The sequence below is a fragment of the Lygodium microphyllum genome, chromosome 1 (assembly GCF_053477565.2).
Source record: "Lygodium microphyllum isolate KBCC chromosome 1, Lygodium_microphyllum_v1.1.10, whole genome shotgun sequence".
Lineage (NCBI taxonomy): Eukaryota > Viridiplantae > Streptophyta > Polypodiopsida > Schizaeales > Lygodiaceae > Lygodium > Lygodium microphyllum.
In genome coordinates, this window is record NC_141135.1 from 101,216,630 (window position 1) to 101,237,370 (window position 20,741).

Genomic DNA, 20,741 nt, shown 5'->3' on the forward strand with positions numbered 1-20,741 from the left:
ATTATGTAGTTGGATATAATGATGACATTCTTACATGGTGATCTTCATGATGAGATCTACATGCGACAACCAGAGGGCTCTATGGAAAATGGCAAAGAAAAGCTTATTTAGAAGCTCAAGAAAAGGTGCGATGGTGGCGGGGTTTTATGCTAATATATTTAGGGAGAGGGTATACAATAAAAAGCGTACATTAGAGTAAATATTTTATGCATTTAATGCTAAAACAAAAATCATTAATGCAAATGTATAAGTGCAAAAATTACCAAAAGCAAGGCAATGCAAAACTTAATGCTTAATGAAAAAGAAGCATTAATGCAAAAATTACCAAAAGCAAGTCAATGCAAAACTGAATGCTTAATGAAAAAGAAGAATTAATCCTATGTTTAATTGTGTTAATTGCCTTCCTTACTTTATGGTCTCTACATAAACCTTTCGTTGTGTGTTGCTATGCCAAGATGAAGTTGTATAGCATAGAATTGATCGTATTTGCCTCCACTTGCGGTCAGAGTCATTGACTATTTGGCCTATGGTTTTCACTTACATTTGATTAGTGGTCATCATCAACAACCATTTGCATTTTGAAGTAGTGTCATTGATGTGTTTTCTTGGAAATTACATGTGAGGATCACATTAAAGTCGACGAGTTCCATTCCATTTGGACAATGCATTGACTTGTGGTAGTGATTTGATGGCCTTTTCAATCACCTATTAGCCTTGTTTTTAATTCTTTTAATCCTTTAAAATTCAGGGGGGAGGGGGGGCGGTTCATATGTAGCACAGGAAAATAACCTAATATTTTCGCATTAAAAATGAAGACATTCCATTCATTTCCCCTTGAAGAACCCCTATATGTCCTTATCTCAATCAAAAGATGTCCTCATCTTGATCAAAATTAAATGTATTCTTTTGCTGAGAGGATTCATGTACTAATGTTGTATTCCCTTTAGGGTAGTTCTTCCATTGCACTAAAGTACTTACGATGGTGTGGTTAATACCACTTGTTGACCATCTAGAAGATGATTAGGATTAGATACATATGGTTTCATAGAATAAATACATCATGAATCTTTTCATGCGCCCCGAGTTCTAGCTTATAAGCATGTGTGCTTAGACATTTAAAAATCTTTCAAGGTCCATAATATCAAGGACTAGAGTACTTATTGTACTTTCCAATTAGCTTTAAGCACCTTCTAGGCCATATTGAAAGAAAAATGGCATGCTATAATGGTTTCTATCTTATCTTGATATTCTTTTTAAAGGAGCTTGGTTGAGGGAAGACATAGTCTTGGATGAATATTTATACTAGCCAGTGAGTCCCTAAAAGTCACAAACATCCTTGACAATTTGGTTTAGACTGTTTGATCACTCACAAGAAGGCAACACATATACCATCTATCCAAGAACCAAATTTTGAGCAAATAGAGAGAAATGAAGACTTATTATTGCAAGTGGATACAAGAGTGAGCTTTGAGAGCTAATATTACAATCATTCAAGTACAAGAATGATCCATGAAAGTCCTAAGATGCATGGGTTCGAGAGATGTGGATGCGTTCTTTTGTCATTCTAGCATGAGCAGTAGCTATGTGACCTTGCCCACATCCTCCTCCATCCCAATCATTTGGGAAGTCTCCATTTCCATGCTATCTTTCATTGGAGTTTCCTTTAGATTTGAGTCTTGGGCAAATTTTCATGAGGTGTGTGGCTTTGCTATAATGGAAGCATGTATGCAAGGAATTTTGATTACCATGTAATGTCTAGTTTCTTTACACTTGAGACGTCTTATGCCATCCTTATGAGTTGATGAATAGCCATGGGTAGCGAATAGTTTCTCTAACCTACTCATGGCATTAGCTTGATATCCCTGATATTACTTTTGAATCCTAGTGCTCAGAAGTCGTAGGAGTTCTTCCCATGAGGATTTCTCATGGGAACCGATTTCCTACCAAGCTTTGGGTTTTTGAAAAACCAAATTGGTCCTACCATGGTCTCTAATTTTTAAATAAAAAAAGCCTTCGAAAAGTTAGGCTTCTTCGTCCTCCATGCCCCTCACTCCCTTCTTCTTTTTTCGCTTCTTCTCCACCCTTTGCCAACGTTGCTGGCCATTAATACATCCTTGCAAACATTCTCCAATTGTGCATTGTTTGGGCTACTTATTGCCAACAAGATCATAATGCTTGCCCTGGGCTACCTTTGAGCCAAACATCGAATGCAATTTCAATCATGAATTTACCATCTAATATGACCTTGCTCAATAGGTTACCAATTTAACACCAGGATCACAAATCTAGAGAGGTTAACTTTGCACAAAGCATGACTAGTCACAATTTAACACCTACTCTTGCCTTATTCAATAGGTTAATCATTTCCTGTGGTTGCATTTAAATCTAGTGAGCTAGACATAGTGCACTCCTCTTGCCCAAATACATTTGCACAAACAAGTCCTGTAGGATATCTGAAGGCAATTTTCTTGGGCTCTAAAGGCATTGCACATGATACTTCTTCTACACAAGAGTGTTCATAGCAAACCCTATATGTCGATGCATTTGACCATTTAACATGCACTGGCTTGCGGAATGTTTGCTTTTTGCGAGTTAGATACCACTGACCCAACCATTGCAATGGTTGCCTTGCATTGACCAAAATAGCTGCGAGTGAAAAGAATACTTGCTAGTATCCATATTGTTGACCACTTCTAGTGTAGTCTAGTAGCTCTAGCACCATTTTCATAAGTTTGGTAGCTTTAATGCCACTGTAATTTGGCATCAACAATCCTAGCATCTTCTCCCCTTGTCTCTGCCCCCGATTCTCCCATTCTTTTTCTCTTGCTTGTGATAAAACCTATCCTTGTTTTGGGGACCAACAATCATAGGACCACATAGATTTACCCAGAAAGGAAAGGGGTTTTCCATAGGGTGATCACTCTCGGGGTGTTTGATAAAAACCCCTTGTCTTCTTGAAAAATAAAAAATCATCCCCATGTGGCATTGGGAGGTTTCCATCTTTTAGAGAAAACCTCCCCTCCATATGAGTCACTCATCTTTGGAGTCAAAACTCCAAACCAGGAACCGCCTTGAAAACCGGTCTCTAAACTCAAAACCAGGAACACGCGTCAAAATCTATTTTTAGTTATCAAAAAAATGAAAAGAAAAATGGGATTTTGCCCGCCTCCCACCGTACGTGAGTCAAGGTTCATTTTTGAAGGTTGCACAGCCCTTCTGGGCCATTCTTGACCTGCTGGAGAATCCCAAAATATGGCAAGCAATGCATTTGAAAGGCAAAATAAAAAATTTGCCCTTCTTGAAGAAGGGCAAAATTTTTCTAGCATTGCGTTGGAAGGGCACTTTTTTTCTTTAAAAATTAGTATATTATATTATAAATAAATTTATTAATCTAATTGCCCAATGCCTAGTTACTAAGGCTATATCAATGATTCATAATAGAGTTGATTAAATCAAATATGTATAGTATAAATTGAATGAAAAATTTATCTTACATATGAATTAGAATTTTATCGTTGTTAAGTGATTTTAATTAAAAAGTTTATTTACACAAGGTTTAGATCTTGAAAAACAATATTTATTGCACGCATAATTCGAAGGCCATATTTTAAAAAGTGACCTTCAAGTGGAAGGGCAAGATCATAGAGAGACCTTCAGGAGAAAATACGGACTAGCCCTTCAAAAATGAACACTGACGTGAGTCTGTGCGTGAGAATATTCTGTGCGCGCGCTTACACGTGTGTGTGTTCGCGTGAGATTGACGTTTGAGTGTATTATACTCATAACTCTTGAAGACTCAGCGTTTGTGGGTGTGTTTCTGATTGTGTAATATTGTATTCAATTCAATGCTGATAAGCCCCGAAGTCCCAGCCGAGGCACACTAGGAAGGTTGGCTTCCTCCATGGCGGGAGCGATTAATCAGTTTAGCAGGTAATCTTGTGAAGTAGCTCGCCTTTCAGAATAGCTGTGAAATTTCATCAGTTCTGTAAGTTAGGCACTCCATATCTCTTCTTGCACGTCGAGGGTTTTGTATTGCTTTTGCACCGTATCGAAGATTAACATGCAAGTGTAATCATGTTGATAGAAGTATGCTAGTACAATCATACTAGCCTTCCAGCCTCCTATGCTGGAAGACTATGCAAGTATAATCTTTGTCGTTAGAAGTATGGTAGTAGCTTCCAGCCTCCTATGCTGGAAGACTATGACCGTGGCATCTCTAAGGGCTTCAGTCTCACTGCCAGTGATGTCAGATTCGATTGAATTCACACGTTCCTCTGCTCTTTAATGGCACATCCAGGAACGCATTAACAGCTCAAGGAAGCAAATTCTAGACGCTAGCACAAGTTGCATGGTTTGGGTCATTGTATGGAATCTAATGATCATTTGATGAACACGTTCTTTGGGCTTCCCATATGAGGAGTGTATGGCTTATCAACTCAGTGTTTTTAATTTTCCAGGTATCTCAATCTGCTTGCTTTTAGATTTCAGGTATCTCAATCTGCTTAAAGGTACTGAGTTAGATAACTAGAACAGTCAATGTGAACACACTAAATTTGACTTAAAAGAAACATGTTGAAATGCATGCTCTAGAAAGAGATGCCTCCTTTGTCAAAACACATAAAATGATAGATAGATAGAATGTTAGAGCTCCTAGTGTCTCTGTCTGACTTAGACGAAGGCTTATAGGTAGGAAATGATTGGGCATGACACAAATGACTGCTAACAAAATAGTGTGACACTGAACTCAAACACAAAGAGTGAATGAAATGATGAATCATAAATTATGCTGATACAATGGAGTGACACAGAACTCAAACACAAAAAGTGAATGAAATGATGAATCATAAATAATGCTGATACAATGGAGTGAGCCTCACATTTTTGTGTCTTTGGGACTAGTACTAAGGTCAGCAGAGTCCAAGCAACGGTGCCCATTAAAGCTTGGAGATGACTGCACTGTGTTGGCTGATCAAGCTGCAGCACTTGGGGATGAGAATGCTTTATGGAGGGAGTGAAACACACTTCTCTAGGCAAGGGGATGTCAAAGAAGACACCGGATGATGATGGACAGCAGTAGAGGGAGCGGAACACAATCCTCAAGAGCTGTTGAAGATGAAGATGATCTAATCTTTCCGGAATCATGATTGTTATCAGGAGATTCTGGGCAGCCAATTTGAAGAGAAAATGCAAAACTGCAGATGATGGAATGGCTCCAAAATGATGTCAACTAATGATGAATGAGGTTGCCTGCAGCGATTGAGTATCCACTAGCATAAAATGCAAACCTTGCTGAGAAGGATTGGTGATCAACAGCCAAAAGAGCTCTTGAGGGTTGGCAACCAGCTCGGCTGGCTGTGAAGACCAGAAAACACGGTAGTCTCAGCTCATGAAGGACCTCCAGCAGCAAATCAGGGCATGGGATAAACCAGAGATGCTAGGCAGCCTATGGAGAAAAGAAACATGTCATAAACTGCTATGATTGGTCTAGTGCAAGTTGCCTAAGGGAGGATGGCATGTGGGCAGCAAGGTGAGAAGATTCTAATGATGTGCAGGCTGCTGTGGGAGCACTCAAGATCTGGTTGCCTGCTGAGAGAACTCGTGGGCAGCTGAAGAAGAGAGAGGGAATGATCTAAGTGTGGAAAGAATGAATGGAGTGATTAGGGGAGAGTGAATAATGTCCATGACATACCCTATTTATAAGGAATTTAGGGTAATTTCCTAAAGTACAAATAAAGTCTTTTTGGGGTGTGGCTGTTAATGGAGACTAAAAAATTGGGAATGAATGCAATACAATCAAATATTAATGTATATAATTGCTTGCTCAACCCCCCTCTCAAGCCCAAAAAGGTGCCCTAAGAAAGATTCTCCATGTGACGCGTATGACGAGTTGTAGCCAAACACCTAACGACGGTCAATCTGTTCGTGAATCAAATGGCACGAGTGATCCTTTCTTTCACCTTCCAACCTCGCCTAGATGAGTGCTGGCTCCTCTCTCCCCGTTTCCTCTGCCAGCCATCCGCTTCAGGTGAGTCCTACTATTCTTAGACTCTCTTACTCTCTAGGCTCCCCTTGACCCCGTTCGAGTGTCCAAGGCCTCCGGATGGTCATCCCTCGCGCGTGTCTCCCCTAAATTATCTTATTAATGTCACATTTCCTTCCCCTTAAGAATCGGTTTCGTCCTCGAAAACGATACTTGGAATGTCCAACTATAAATTGGGAAACCTTTTCCTTAGGGTATTTACTTGCTCCCATGTTGAGCTTTCTTCTGAACAATCTTTCCATTTTACTAAATATTCTTGATAAATAGTATTTCTTGTTCGTCTGTTATTACGAACATTTAATATTCTTTCTGGTTCATGTGGATTAGATTGGTCATCTAATAGCCCCTCAATGTTATCATTTAAGATTAGATTATCCAAATCACCCAGCTTATTCCTTAGCTTACTTACATGAAAAACTGGATGTGTTTTACTACTAGCAGGTAGTTGGAGCTTGTAAGCTTGTCCTCAAACCCTTTTAAGTATTGTGAAAGGACCACAATACCTGGGTGAAAGCTTTGGACATCATCCCATTTTCATGGTTTTAGTTTGTTCAAGCACCTTAAGATTAGACCAATTCTCCTTCTTCAAAGGAGATGTCTCTTCGGTGAGGATCTGCATAAGCTCTAGCTCGATTTTGAGCTTTCTTGATATTTTCTTGAGCAAATTTTAATATACTATTCATATCCTCCAAAAAGTCCTTGGTTGCCTGAATCTTTTCCTTATGTAGTCCTACTGCATGAGGAGCTTTGGGCTGAAACCCATACATTAACATAAATGGACTATATCCGGTGGAAGAGTGCTTGGCACTATTATATGCAAACTTTGCTATCGGTAGATACTCTTTTCAATTAGTTTACCTTTTACTTACATATGCCTTGAGCATATCTTCAAGGATTTGGTTAACCCTTTCAGTTTGCCCATCAGTTTGCGGATGGTCCGCCATACTCATGCTAAGTTTAGTATCCAACTTTCTAAATATAGCACGCCAAAATTGACTATCAAATTTTCTATCTCGAGCAGAAACTATATTTGTCAGAAGGCTATATAATCGGTATATGTTTTCTACGAACAATCTAGCCAATTCTGGTGTTTTAACATCAGTTGAAGTTGGAATAAACCTAGCCATTTTGGTTAACCTATCCACAATCACCCACACAGAGTCGTGCCCCCTCCGTGTTCTGGGTAACGCAACAATAAAGTCCATGGAGATACTCTCCCATTTTCCTGAAGGAATCTCTAATGGGTGGAGAAGTCCTCCCATTTTCAATCTCTCAGCTTTATTAACCTGGCATTTATTACATTTGACCACATAGTCAAGGACGTCCTTATTCATTCCAGGCCAATAGAACTGCCCTTTAATAAGACTATAAGTCTTACTAACTCCTGGATGTCCCACGCTAGGGGTATCATGACACTCAAAGAGTATCTGGCGCCTTATTTCTTCATCTTTCAGGACACATACCCTATCCTTGTAGAGTAAATAATCATTATCAATGGTAAAATTCTTCCACTTGAATCTCATTTGAGCAACCCTTGATGCTCCATTTCCTTGATTAACATCCTCAGATATTCCTTCCTCTGTGGAGGCTCTTTCATTTGGATCCCCATTATTTATTGCTTCCCATATGTTGGAATATGCCAGATCAACCTAGCATTTCCCTTTCAAAGTTTCAAGTAAATCGGAAGTGAACTGAGTAAAACTCAATTCATTTATGATGGGCATTCTATTGAGTGCATCAGCCACTATATTGTACTTCCTCTTTTTATATCTTATTTCATAGTCGAACTCTTGAAGGAGTTCGGCCCATCTGGCTTTACGCCCTTGTAGATCCGGTTGGTCATTAAGCCACTTAATGCTTTCATGATCCGACAAGATCAAAAGTTTGGCACCGTACAGATAGTGCCTCCATTTCTTCATTGCATGTACTATTGCATACAACTCTCTCTCATAAACAGAATAATTCCATTTTGCACGGTCTAATTTCTTGCTTTCAAAAGCAACTGGTCTACCTTCTTGTAATAAGACCGCGCCTATCGCCTTATCACTGGCATTGGCTTCAACCACAAATGGTTTATTGGGATCCACAATTAATAGTACTGGAGCTGTAGCAATAGCTACCTTAAGTTTTTGAAAACTTTTATTTTGGTCTGTTCCCCAGTTAAAGCTCTTCCCTTTCCCTTTAAGTTGGTCTGTCATTGGAACAGCTATTTTGGCATAATCTTGAATGAATCTACGATAAAATCTAGATAATCCTAGGAAGATCTATAGCTCTTTCAGGTTCCTTGGAGATGGCCATTCAATAATTGCCCTTACTTTTCCTAGATCTATCTTGATTCCCTCTTTCGAGATAATATGCCCCAAATATTTGACCTCTTGTGCGAAGAATTCACATTTAGTTTTCTTCGCATAAAGGGAATGTGCTCTCAATTGGAATACTAGTCGTAAGTGTTCCAAATGTTCTTCTCTTGATCTACTAACGATCAAGATATCATCCAAGAAGACTACTACAAAATGTCCTAGATAGGGCCGTAACACACTATTCATCAGCTTCATAAAGGTAGCTGGTGTATTAGTGAGGCCAAGGGGCATCACCAAAAAATCATAATGCCCATATCTAGTATGAAATGCTGTCTTAGGAACATCCTGTGCCTTAATTCTTACTTGGTGATAGCCTGATCTTAAGTCTATTTTTGTGAAGAATTTTGCCCCTTGTAATTGATCAAAAAGATCTTCCATTCTGGGCATAGGAAATTTATTCTTCACCGTTATCTTATTAAGTGCTCTATAATCAACACAAAGTCGCATAGAACCATCTTTTTTCTTTACCAATTTAGCGAAGCCCAAGGTGAATTGCTGGGTTGTATAAACCCTTTATCAAGGTAATTCTTAATTTGTCTTTCAACTTCTTGGTGCTGTGTTGCACTTAACTTATAAGGTGGTTTAGAAATAGTGTGTGTATCCCTATCTGTGTCAATTGGGTGATTTATATCGCCCCTATCTGGTGGAAGGCCACTTGGTAAATTAGAAGGAAACACATCTTTAAATTCATCTAACAAACCACTTAATTCATTACTTACATTCAACTCACAAACATAAGAAAATTGTTGCTTTATATTACAGAAAGTAAAAGTGTTTTGTATAGGAAGAGACCATAACATATATACCTCACAAGCTTCCTTCTTTATCAGCTTCTGAACTTCAGTGGAACACAACAAAGGGTTATCACGTACTTCATGTTCGCCTTGAATCACAAAAGTCTTACCATCCCTTTCAAATTCCAGTGTATTATGATGATAACTACGTTTTAAGGATGGTTCCAATCCCCATAGCCACTCCCTCCCTAAAGCAATATCGGCTCTTTCCATATTCATAATTTGGAAATCAAGTTTATCTTTATATCCTTGGATCTCAATTTCCAAATTGGATACCATTGTATCCCATCTTTTATTATCCTGACCTTGCATCATACGAACAACATATTGATGCCCACTCTTTTGTTGGGGAAGTTTCAATTTTTTGACAAGTGCATAATTTATGAAATTGTGGGTAGTAGAGTCATCAATCATGACTCTAACTCTCTTTCCAGCTATCAATCCATGCACTCTAACTAAATCATGTGGTCCAAAGGTAGACTGCCACATAGAAGTTGACATACAACACCTGTGTTGTACATCCTTGTGCAAGACCTCTAAAGATTTATACCTTTCATGCCCTTTTAATTCTAGGGTCTGCACTACATGGATTTGTTTTTCTTTTCCGTTGCCCTTGTTCTTATCCTTTCCTTTATCTTCCCCCTTTTTCCTTTGAGGGTAATTCCAGGCAGCATGGTTAGGGGATAGACAATTGAAACACAGCCTTTCTTTTTTGGCCTTATCAAAGTCATCTTGACTTAACTTTGGCCTTACATATTGTTTCTTTTCAAAGGGTTGTTTCTTGCCTTTAAGAAATGGCATTTTCCTTTTAAATTTGCCTACAAATTTTGAGGTTTCCAATTCCTTAGTCTTGGGCTCCATATCAATGAGACTAGTGAGTGTACCTGGACGCGTACTATCTTCATTGATTAATGCAAATTTAATTGCCTCTTCAAGCATCTTAGGCAAACTCCTTTTCACTTCCTTTTTACAAGCCTTATCTAGTCCCCTAATGAATCCTCTTGTCTTTTGAAATTCATCTATTCCTTCCAATTTGAGGATTATCTCACGATATTCCTCCAGATATGTCAGCAGGGCTCTTTCCTTTTGTCTGACATAATCCCAATCTTCCCAATTTCTTTCCATTTCATTTTCAGGAAGGAATTCTTTTAAAAAGACCGATTCAAATTGAGTCCAAGTTTCAGGTATTTTATTTGCCTCCTTTAAAGTTCGCCACCATTTATATGCCTTTGGTCCCAAAGTTAAACTGGCCTCCAGCGCTTGGAGATGTGGTGGAGTATTTTTAAGTTTGTGCAAATCCTCCCATTTTTGGAGAAAATTAAAGATAGTGTCTTTATTTCTGTCTTTTTCCTCCCCGTGAAACCGAGGGGGTTTCATATCTTTTAACACTGGGTTATCCCTCAGCTTTTGGTGGGGTTTCCTAGGATCTCGCATAGTCACATCTAAATCTTTCGATGAAGATCGAATATCCGAGGTTTCTAGCTTATTTTTATTCCTTTCTAGTAATAAGGTTAATTGAGATTTTATTTTGGTGAGTGTTTGAGTTAGAAATTCCATTTGAACCTCTTGTGTTTGCATACGAGTAGTTAGATCATCAAATTGTTCTCGTGTGGCAAAAAATTCTTCCCATTGTTCTTCTTGTATTTCCGTTTCATGGGGATCTACCATAGGGTGGTTCCCAGAACTAGAGCCTTCGATTACCCCTTCTCTCCCTTTCCCCTCCATTAATACACTGGAATTGGAAAGCAAATATAAGAAATTTGCGTACAAAGTTGGGGTACTTCCTTGATTACAATAAAATAGAAGTCAATGATCTTTGTAAAGTAGAGATGGCGGGAAGAATGAGGCAGCTGGGAACACGGCCTGTCGGCAGGAGCGTTTGGTATGGGTGTAATTAATCACCCCCTGTCAGGTCACGTGGGAACACAGGCTGTGAACCAAAAAGATTAAAGATTAAAGATTAAAGGGGGACTTAGTCCCATCGTAATCGCCCGCAGGAAAATTAACGATAAGTGTAATCTGTTTTGCCCCCGTTCGTCGTGGTCGCCATCGTTAACACAAAAAAAATGACGACTGATGTGTCCCGGCTGCCAATCTCGTGAAACGGCTATTTGACGTGACCCGATGAAGACAGGACCCAGCGGCTCTTCGTGAGGACAGGACCCGTGGCTCTTCGTGAGGACCAAACCCGTCAGCTCTTCGTGAGGATAGAACCCGCGGCTCTTCGGCTCTGATACTAGTGTGACGCGTATGACGAGTTGTAGCCAAACACCTAACGACGGTCAATCTGTTCGTGAATCAAATGGCACGAGTGATCCTTTCTTTCACCTCCCAACCTCGCCTAGATGAGTGCTAGCTCCTCTCTCTTCGTTTCCTCTGCCAGCTGTCCACTTCAGGTGAGTCCTACTATTCTTAGACTCTCTTACTCTCTAGGCTCCCCTTGACCCGTTCGGGTGCCCAAGGCCCCCGGACGGTCATCCCTCGCGCCTGTCTCCCATAAATTACCTTATTAATGTCACACTCCACTTGCATACATCTTCTAATGACCCCGTCTTATCAATGAATAATCATTTTTTGTTCCCTCGGATTACGCTGTCGGGATTTCTCTCGGAACATGCATGAGTTCTTCCCCATGAGTAATTATGAATGTCGGTATAAATTCCCACAAGGACTGCATGTGAACAAGGAGTTAATAGCATAAGGTTTTAAAATAAAACTTTCGAAAGAAGAAAATAAGGAAAAAAAAATTGCACATGAACCTTCCACATAGAAGTTCCCTTCCAAGCCACATGAAAATCACCGTTAAGAAGAAAAAGAAGAAGAAGAAAAAAAACCTTAACATAAAGGTTAAAGAGGAAACGAGAAGCTATATGTATGAGGTGATGCATGCAAATCACGCAGATGAGGGCAATAGCAATAATATAAAGCACATAGGAACAAGTCCTAAGTAATCAGGTTTTAAAAAATCTTAATTAGATATAAAGAAAAAAAACAGAGGAATGGGGGTGGCCTGAATTTGGTTGCCAGTGTGTCTCTCTTGAGTCCCCTTCTCTCCCTCACCATCCCCTCGTTCCCCTATCTCCCCCCCTTCCCCTTCCCTGCATCACCGTTACCATCACCTCTTCCCTCTCTCCCTTCCCCCAAAAATTCCTTTTTAATGACCTCTTTAATAAAAAGGAGAGGAAATCTTTAATAAAACGCACTCTTCATTTTTCCAAAAATTCATTAATATACCTTTAATAGAGAGTACTCTTCTTTTTAAATTTATTAAACGACCTTTCATTAACTAAAGGTACCTTCTCTCCCCCTCCCCCTTCGCCTCTCAAAAAAGAAGAAAAAAAGAGTACCCCCCTCTTCCACTACTGGGGATTTAATGATAATACTCCTTTTATTTGTGAGGATATTTTATGTTGAAATGCATGGATCTAGAGCATGGCTATGGCAGATGAAAGAGAAAGAGAAGACTCATGATAACATTGACTTAGAGACAATGACTATCACAAGAACGAATTAGGTTCCAAGATGGAAGCTTGGACTCATAAACACAATCTTGCGTGTGTAGACAATGACAACGATTGAAAGGACAAAAAGTACAATGACATTGCATTCAAATGATAGGCAAGTATAATGCTTTATAGTCTTTTGGATAGGTAGCACTTTTCATCACTATGCTTATGGGATTCAGTCCCTTCTCCTAGATTGCTTGCATTTCCCTTGGCCCAATTGCTCCATACAAAGAGACTACAGTGGGTGTGATTGCCTAATTCTCATTACCCCTTCTCAATTGCAACCAGAAAAGCACAAAGTGTGTAGAGGTTTTAGTGAGCAATCGCTTGCAAAGTGTAGGCACACCACAAACATGGTAATCGTCCAAAGGCTGTTGCAAACAAAGCAAAGTATGGGTGTCAAAAACATGGTGGATATCTAGAGGCTATAACAAGGGCTTCACAAAGTGTACAGAGGCTGTAATGCCAGGTTACATGAGGAGTTTACAAGCTTATGAAAAGGAGTATTAAAGCAAGGTTATACAAGGCTTAAAAAAAGTCTATAAGAGTAGTGTGAATAGGACCAGTGAGGCTTGTCCTTCTACTCTTGATGGTATTCTTCTTCTTCTGCTTCTTTATGTCCACGGTCTTCTTCTTCTTTCACAGTTGCAAGATAGGCCTTTTGATGCCTTTTTTTAGCATGATATAACTTTTCAGTATGTCTGGTCCTTTTGCAAAAATCACAAACTAGCTGGTCCTTTTTGCCTTTGTATTTGTTACTAACATACAACACTTGTTCATCCTTAGAGGTACTTGGCTCTTCTTTATTTTTGATTTTCTTTTCTTCTTCTAATAGGGAGGCTTGAATGTCAACAAGTTTAGGATTTGGCATATTGATTAAAGTAGTGGAGACATTATTATAATCAGGAGATAGACTTTTTAATAGAACACCAATGTATACATTTTCATCCATTTTTATGCTGATCCCTGTAAGCTAGGTCAAGAGACTTTCCATGTAATTCAGATATGTTGCAAGAGATATGTTAGGTTTCATGTCTAGTCTAAAAAATTTAATTAATAAACCATACTTTGAAGACTTTGAGTGTGCACCAAACAGAGTATCCAATCTTTTTCAAGTGTCATGGAATGTGTCATAGGAATCCACATGGTGGATATAGCTGTCATCTAGTTCAAGCTTTATGATGGCTTGAGCCTTGTCATCACTTTTCTGCGAGGCAACTGCAAGAGTTGCATCCCGGGTTTTCTCTTGTCGACTAGTAATGGCCCATAGACACTTCTTCATCAGGATGAGCTTTATGCATGTTGGCTAGTTATGAGATCCGACTCCTTTGAAGCAAAATGATGAAGAGTCTTTGCCCATGTTGGAGTGAGTGGAACAGTAGCAAATAAGCACCAAAACTCTCAGAAATGAGTCAACTTTGGCTATGTCAAGAGACACAAGCAATGGCAGTGATAAATAGTATCAAGAGATACTAGTTGAACTAAATTGATGAGCTTGAATCCTTCAAATTCTCATAAATCTCCCCCTCGTTGGTTTGATGGGCAACTCTTGTTGGAAACTCACTAAATCAACAGATCAAAGTGGCAGATACTTGGTTCAAGTGGCAGGAGTGAGAAAATGTAGTGTTTTATGAGCTTCAACCCAAATGGCTATGGATTCGTGTTTAGGGTTTTAGAACAGGGGCCTAATTTTTTGCTTATTGCAGCTCACATAGATGGCCATTTTGAAAACCCTTTGAGTGGGAGAGAGCTTAGGTATAGAGCTTTCAAAGCCCTATGATCTTGGTAGGAATCACTCCGCGTGCGGGGAGAGTAGGCCGCATGAACGGGTGTAGGCGTAGAACAGACAATGATGACGAATTTGTGCAATGCTGGGCTCAGAGTACGGTAATGTTGATGTTTGAAGTGATAGAAAATTGCCCCTTGAGTAGAGCAAGAGGTCCACAAAAGAAAGTTTAGTGAGATATATCTTGGTTTGAGAGATATGAAAGCTCCAAGCAGGGTAGGTGTAGACTAGCTATGGCTGCCATGAAGGTAGGGAGTGTAGATGAAGAATTGAAGTCAACCACTTGGACTGAGCTGGACAGAGATGAAGAGGAGCTGAGAGAAGAGTTTTCAGAGCTAAGCCATGCTCACTATGGCTTTGCTACCATGTTGAAATGCATGGATCTAGAGCATGGCTATGGGGGATGAAAAAGAAAGAGAAGATTCATGATAACATTGACTTGGAGACAATGACTGTCATACAAGTGAATTAGGTTCCAAGATGGAAGCTTAGACTCATAAACACAATCTTGTGTGTGTAGACAATGACACTGACTGACAGGACAAAAAGTACAATGACATTGCATTTAAATGATAGACAAGTACAATGCTTTATAGTCTTTTGGGTAGGTAGTGTCAGAGTGCAGCGGTGCGGAAGCGTAGGACTGAGAGAGAGAGAACGTAGAGAGAGAAGGGAGAGAAAGAGACAGTGGACAATGAAGATCTGCTGTATAAAGAATGCTGAATACAAAGATATACACGGGCGCAGTGCGCTGGACTGCGTGTCTCCACCTCGACGATGCGACCTGCTGTCCACCTCGAAGTCTGCTGCAGTCTGCACTGTCTGCTGTCTGAAATCTGTGAACAGAGACAGAGACTGCACGTCACCGGTCTGTAATCTGCGTCAGAGAAGAAGTGTGTCCAGACTGCTGAAAGTGTCGACTATAAATAGTCAAAATTTGCCAGGAAATAGGCGCCAGAAATACCCTGTCGGCTGCATTAAATGCAGCCGACTGACTGTACAGGTCGGATTGCCACGTGGCAGTCCGACTGCACTCTGCCTGTCCGACTGCACAGCGATCTGATCTCTAACACCCCCTCTCAGAGCCTGGGCAGGGCAGAAGCCTGAGGGATCTGGAATGTCTCCGAAGTAGAGCCTGAGGAAGCGCCTTCGTAAACAAATCCGCAAGATTATCCTCCGTCTTGCAATACTCCACAGTGATGGTCTCATCCAGAAGCTTTTCTCGGATGAAGTGGTACTGAATCTCAATGTGCTTCGTCCGGGCATGAAAAACAGGGTTCCTTGCCAAGGCAATGCAACTCTCATTGTCACATCCCAGCAATGTAGGACAAGTCTGGGGGCACCCAAGCTCCTCCAACAATCTCCGAAGCCACACAACCTCGTAGGTGGTGGAAGACGCGGCCCGATACTCCGCCTCAGTAGACGAAAGGGCTACCGTGGGCTGCTTCTTGCTACTCCATGAAATAACACCTGCACCCAAAGTAAAACAGTAACCTGTAGTAGACCGCCTGTGGTCCACGTCACCGGCCCAATCAGAGTCGCTCCAACCTGCAAGTACAAGATCTGACCCATCTGTCCTTGCGGGGTAATGAATCCCCAAATCAGACGTCCCCCTCAGATACCGAAGTATCCTCTGAGCAGCCTGCCAATGCACCGTCTTAGATTCACTCATGAACCTTGCCAAGAGCCCAACAGCAAAACATAGATCAACCCTGGTGTTGAGAAGCCAAATCAAGGACCCAATCAATTGTCGATAGCGGGACGCATCCGCCAAAGGAGAAGCTGAATGGGAAGTGGCCTTCCAGTTCGGATCCATAGGAGTAGAGAGGGCCCGACAGTCTTCCATCTCAAAAGACACCAAGAGCTCCTGTACATATCTCTGTTGGGAGATAAAGATCCCCCTTGGAGACTGATAAATCTCATGGCCTAAAAAGAAATGGAGTAGCCCCAAATCCGTCATCTCGAATGTCCGATGTAAAGCTGACTTTGTCTCCTGGACCTGCTGTGCATCATCACCTGTGACAATCAAATCATCAACATATAATACAAACAGCACACAACCATCCTCGGAAGTGTGAACATACAGCTGCGGATCGGCCTTGGACCGCCGATATCCCAACTGAGACTGGAGGAAGGAATCAATCTTCTCGTTCCAAGCTCGTGGGGCCTGCTTGAGGCCATACAGGGCCTTCTTCAGCCTGTAGACTTTCCCATCTGAAGAACCAAAGCCAGGAGGCTGCTCCACATAGATCTCCTCCTTCAAATCACCATTCAGGAAGGCCGACTTCACATCCAACTGATAAACAGGCCATCTCCTATGGCCAGCCAAAGCAAGAACAGCTCTAATGGTTGCCATACGAGCTGTGGGGGCAAAGGTGTCATGACAGTCAATCCTTGGGCGCTGTGCAAAACCCTTAGCAACAAGGCGAGCCTTGTGCTTATCCAAAGTACCATCACTGAGATATTTGGTCTTGAAGACCCACTTGACTCCAATCACCTTCTTCTTCGGGGGGCGTGGCACAAGTGAACAAGTGCCATTCCTCTCAATAGCCTCCAACTCAGCTTCCATAGCTTTCTTCCATGGGGCGGACTGTAAAGCCTCCTTCACGGAGGTGGGCTCTCGATCCTGCATAACACGGGACATCAAACAATAGTTGGAGCAAACAAGCTCCGAAGAATGCGCCTGGTGCCTCTGTGACCGCCGCGGACCATCCTGCGGTCCCCACTCCTCAGGAACCCCCTCGATCCCTGAATCACGAAGTGTGTCACGGGCCCAGCGAGGAGGAGGCCGAACCTCCCCTCGTCGTTCTCCATCAGCAGAAGACTCTGGAATATCTACCGGTGGTAACTCCTCAGAGGTGTCCGGTGGAACAGTAGACTCTATGTTAGAAACAGAATCATAATCAAAAGGCACGGGCTCCAGTGGAACTGTAGAAGGAGCCCAACTCTCCCCTGGATCTCCAAGAACGGGATGCTCCTCACCCGTTGAAGTAGCCGGAACCTCCACAAACCGCACATCACGGCTAGTGTACACATCCCGCTTGACGGGATCATACAGTCGGTAGCCTTGGGACTGGGAGCTGTAGCCAACAAATACCTGTTTTCGGGAAGCCGCTTCAAATTTATCACAATGAGCCTTGGGAATGTGAACATAGGCATCACAGCTAAAGACTCGAAAGTAAGAAACATCTGGCTTCGCCCCAAAATAAGCCTCAAATGGAGTCATCCCTTCCACGGCCGAAGTAGGGGATCGATTAAGGATGTGGACTGCAGTAGCCACAGCCTCGGCCCACAGAACCTGAGGGGTCTGTCGGTGCTCCACCATGGTGCGTGCCATCTCGATCACACTGCGGTTCTTCCATTCAAGAATACCATTTTCTTGAGGAGTATTGGTATTGGCAAACTCCTGGTGAATTCCTCTATCTGCACAAAACCGAGCAAACTCATTAGACACAAATTCACCTCCCTTGTCGGATCGCAAGGTCTTCAACTTCCGGCCTGATCGATTCTCCTCAAAGAGAAGCCAATCCTTGAAGTGCGAGAAAGCTTCTGACTTTAATGCCAAAAAGTAGGCCCATGTCATCCTGCTATAGTCATCCACGATCAGCATGAAGTACGAGCTCCCACGCAAGGACTCATTCCTCATAGGGCCACATAGATCCGTAGATACTAGCTCCATCGGTGAAGTAGACCGCCGCGAAGCTGTGTGGGGAATGGCATCTCTATGCTGCTTCCCTCGTATGCAGGAGACACATGGCTGCTGGCTCACCACAATATCCGGCAACCCTCGAACAAGCTGTCCACGTGATGCCTTCCGAAGATAGTCATAGGTCAGGTGACCAAACCTAGCATGCCATAACTCAGACTGTGACTGTGAGGTAAGAAGAAGAGTAGAGAGGGCAGTGGAAGACTTCAGTTTGTAAATGCCGTTCTCCTCATATCCGGATGAGAGAACCGTCCTCAATCCACGATCAAGGACTCGCACAGTAGAACTGTCAAACTCCACCAAAAGACCAAGGGAGCAAATCTTATGAACTGAAAGGAGATGGTACCCTAATCCTGGTACATGTAAAACCTCTGAGGTATGGGTGCCACCTCGTCCATCCGGAATAAGCTGCATCTTACCCCGACCTGCAACAGAAACTGAAGAGCTGTCTCCAATGAGAACCTGCCCACGCGAGGGTCGCAGCTGGGCAACACCATCTGATGGAGTCATGTGCCGTGAGGCACCACTATCAACAATCCACTCTCGAGCTTGGGGAGCCGTCATTGCAGCATCAGAAGCATTCGGTGAAGCGTCCTCAATGACAGTTAGATGAAGAAATGCAGCTGATGAGGGTGCAGCCACCGCTTCAGAATCTTTGGTGTCCTTCTTCTTGGTGTCCTTCGTGTCTTTGTTAGGGAAATCCTTCTTCCAATGGCCAGTCTTTCCACAAATATGACATGTGGAGTCTTTGTCCTTGTCCTTCTTGGACTTGTTATCCCCCTTCTTCTTCTTTTGGTCCTTCCCCTTCTTCTGAGATGCTTGACCTGACAGCGCCTCCGACTTGGAAGCATTCTGTCCCTTTAACTGTTCCTCTTGGTCCAAGACCATAGGAATCAACTCTTCCCACCGAAGAGTAGACTCTCGCCCCGAAGCAATAAGGGCAGAGTAAAATGTACCGAATCGTGGCGGCAACTGGGACAATAGTGTGATCGCCATGTCTTCGGAGGAAATCGGCTTCCCCGCATTTTGAACCTGCATCTGTAGCTGCCTTAGCTTGTTAATGTGCTCCCGTAGCGAAGAAGACTTATTTACGGACAAGGTCCGCATCTGAACCTCCAAAGAAACCCTCTTCATCAGGGTCATCCTATTGTACATTTGATCAAGCTCCAGCCATATCTCACGAGCCACCGTCAAGTGCTCGATGTGAGCGATCACGGCTGTAGTGCATGATAGAAAGAGAAAGGATCGAATCCTGGCATTCAGTTTGTCCCAATGAGACTGGGCCCTGGCCAACTCCGCACAAGCATCGGAAGAGAGTTTGGAATCATCTCTTAGCGAGGGCCGGTCAATCTCCTCCTGTACCAACTCTGCCAAATCATAGGACTCAAGGATGGCCAACATCATGACGCGCCAAATGCGGTAGTTGTCGCCGTCGAGCTTCTGATCTGTAGGAAGAGCCGGTAAGACAGGCACCTTCCGGTCCATAATCGCTTGGAACTCCAAGTCCATCTCTGTAGACATCTTCACCTGCAATGCCTTCTCAAACGCAAAAGCAGCCCCCTCTAACTGGGTAAACTCAGCCTGCTAAGGCTCTTCCGCGTCCTGAAGCTTCTTCACCCGCTAGAGGCGATGAAAAAAACAAAACTTGCACTTTTAGGCTGAAAACTCAAACTTCCTCCACGTCAAACAGCAGTAAACAGCAGCAAATCCACCACCTGTACTCCTTTCCTGTGCGCCCACACTCGTTTTAGCCTTGTTCCAAGGCGCAACCCTCCTGTCTGCCCTTTAACGCAAAAAACGCAAATTTGTGTCGCGATGGAAACTCCTCTTCAGGTTGATTTTGCGCTCAGTCAGCCCTCAAATATTGCTCTGATACCATGTCAGAGTGCAGCGGTGCGGAAGCGTAGGACTGAGAGAGAGAGAACGCAGAGAGAGAAGGGAGAGAAAGAGACAGTGGACAATGAAGATCTGCTGTATAAAGAATGCTGAATACAAAGATATACACGGGCGTAGTGCGCTGGACTGCGTGTCTCCACCTCAACGATGCGACCTGCTGTCCACCTCGAAGTCTGCTGCAGTCTGCACTGTCTGCTGTTTGAAATCTGTGAACAGAGACAGAGACTGCGCGTCACCGGTCTGTAATCTGCGTCAGAGAAGAAGTGTGTCTAGACTGCTGAAAGTGTCGACTATAAATGGCCAAAATCTGCCAGGAAATAGGTGCCAGAAATGCCCTGTCGCAGCCGATTGACTGTACAGGTCGGACTGCCACGTGGCAGTCCGACTGCACTCTGCCTGTCCGACTGCACAGCGATGTGATCTCTAACAGGTAGCACTTTTCACCACTGTGCTTATGCAATTCAATCCCTTCTCTTGGATTGCTTGCATTTCCCTTGGCCCAACTGCTTCATACAAAGAGGCTACATTGGGTGTGATTGCCTAATTCTCAACATTTTGTAAAAAACCACCTCCTCCCTCCCCAAACTTTTTATGAGCACATTTTGTATCCCCCCCCTTGAAATTGACACTTGGCTAATTAAAGTTACGACAAT

General features: G+C 42.5%; 1 protein-coding gene across 5 annotated transcripts in view; it reads left to right on the top strand.

Moving 5' to 3' along the window:
- The first annotated feature begins 3,664 nt into the window (after positions 1-3,664).
- The window catches only part of LOC148041463 (uncharacterized), an 82,223-nt gene continuing 65,146 nt past the window's right edge, over positions 3,665-20,741 (top strand). For 3 of the 5 annotated variants that reach the window (XM_087688297.1, XM_087688290.1, XM_087688280.1), the window contains exon 1: positions 3,665-3,930. Coding sequence is in view for 1 of the 5 variants with exons in the window: in XM_087688273.1 (XP_087544399.1) it covers positions 3,902-3,930 (29 nt within the window). In the remaining 4 variants the exon portion in view is untranslated. Of the gene's footprint in view, positions 3,931-4,297; positions 4,458-20,741 lie in introns of all 5 variants that reach the window. The other 2 variants (XM_087688307.1, XM_087688273.1) reach the window with 2 other exon arrangements.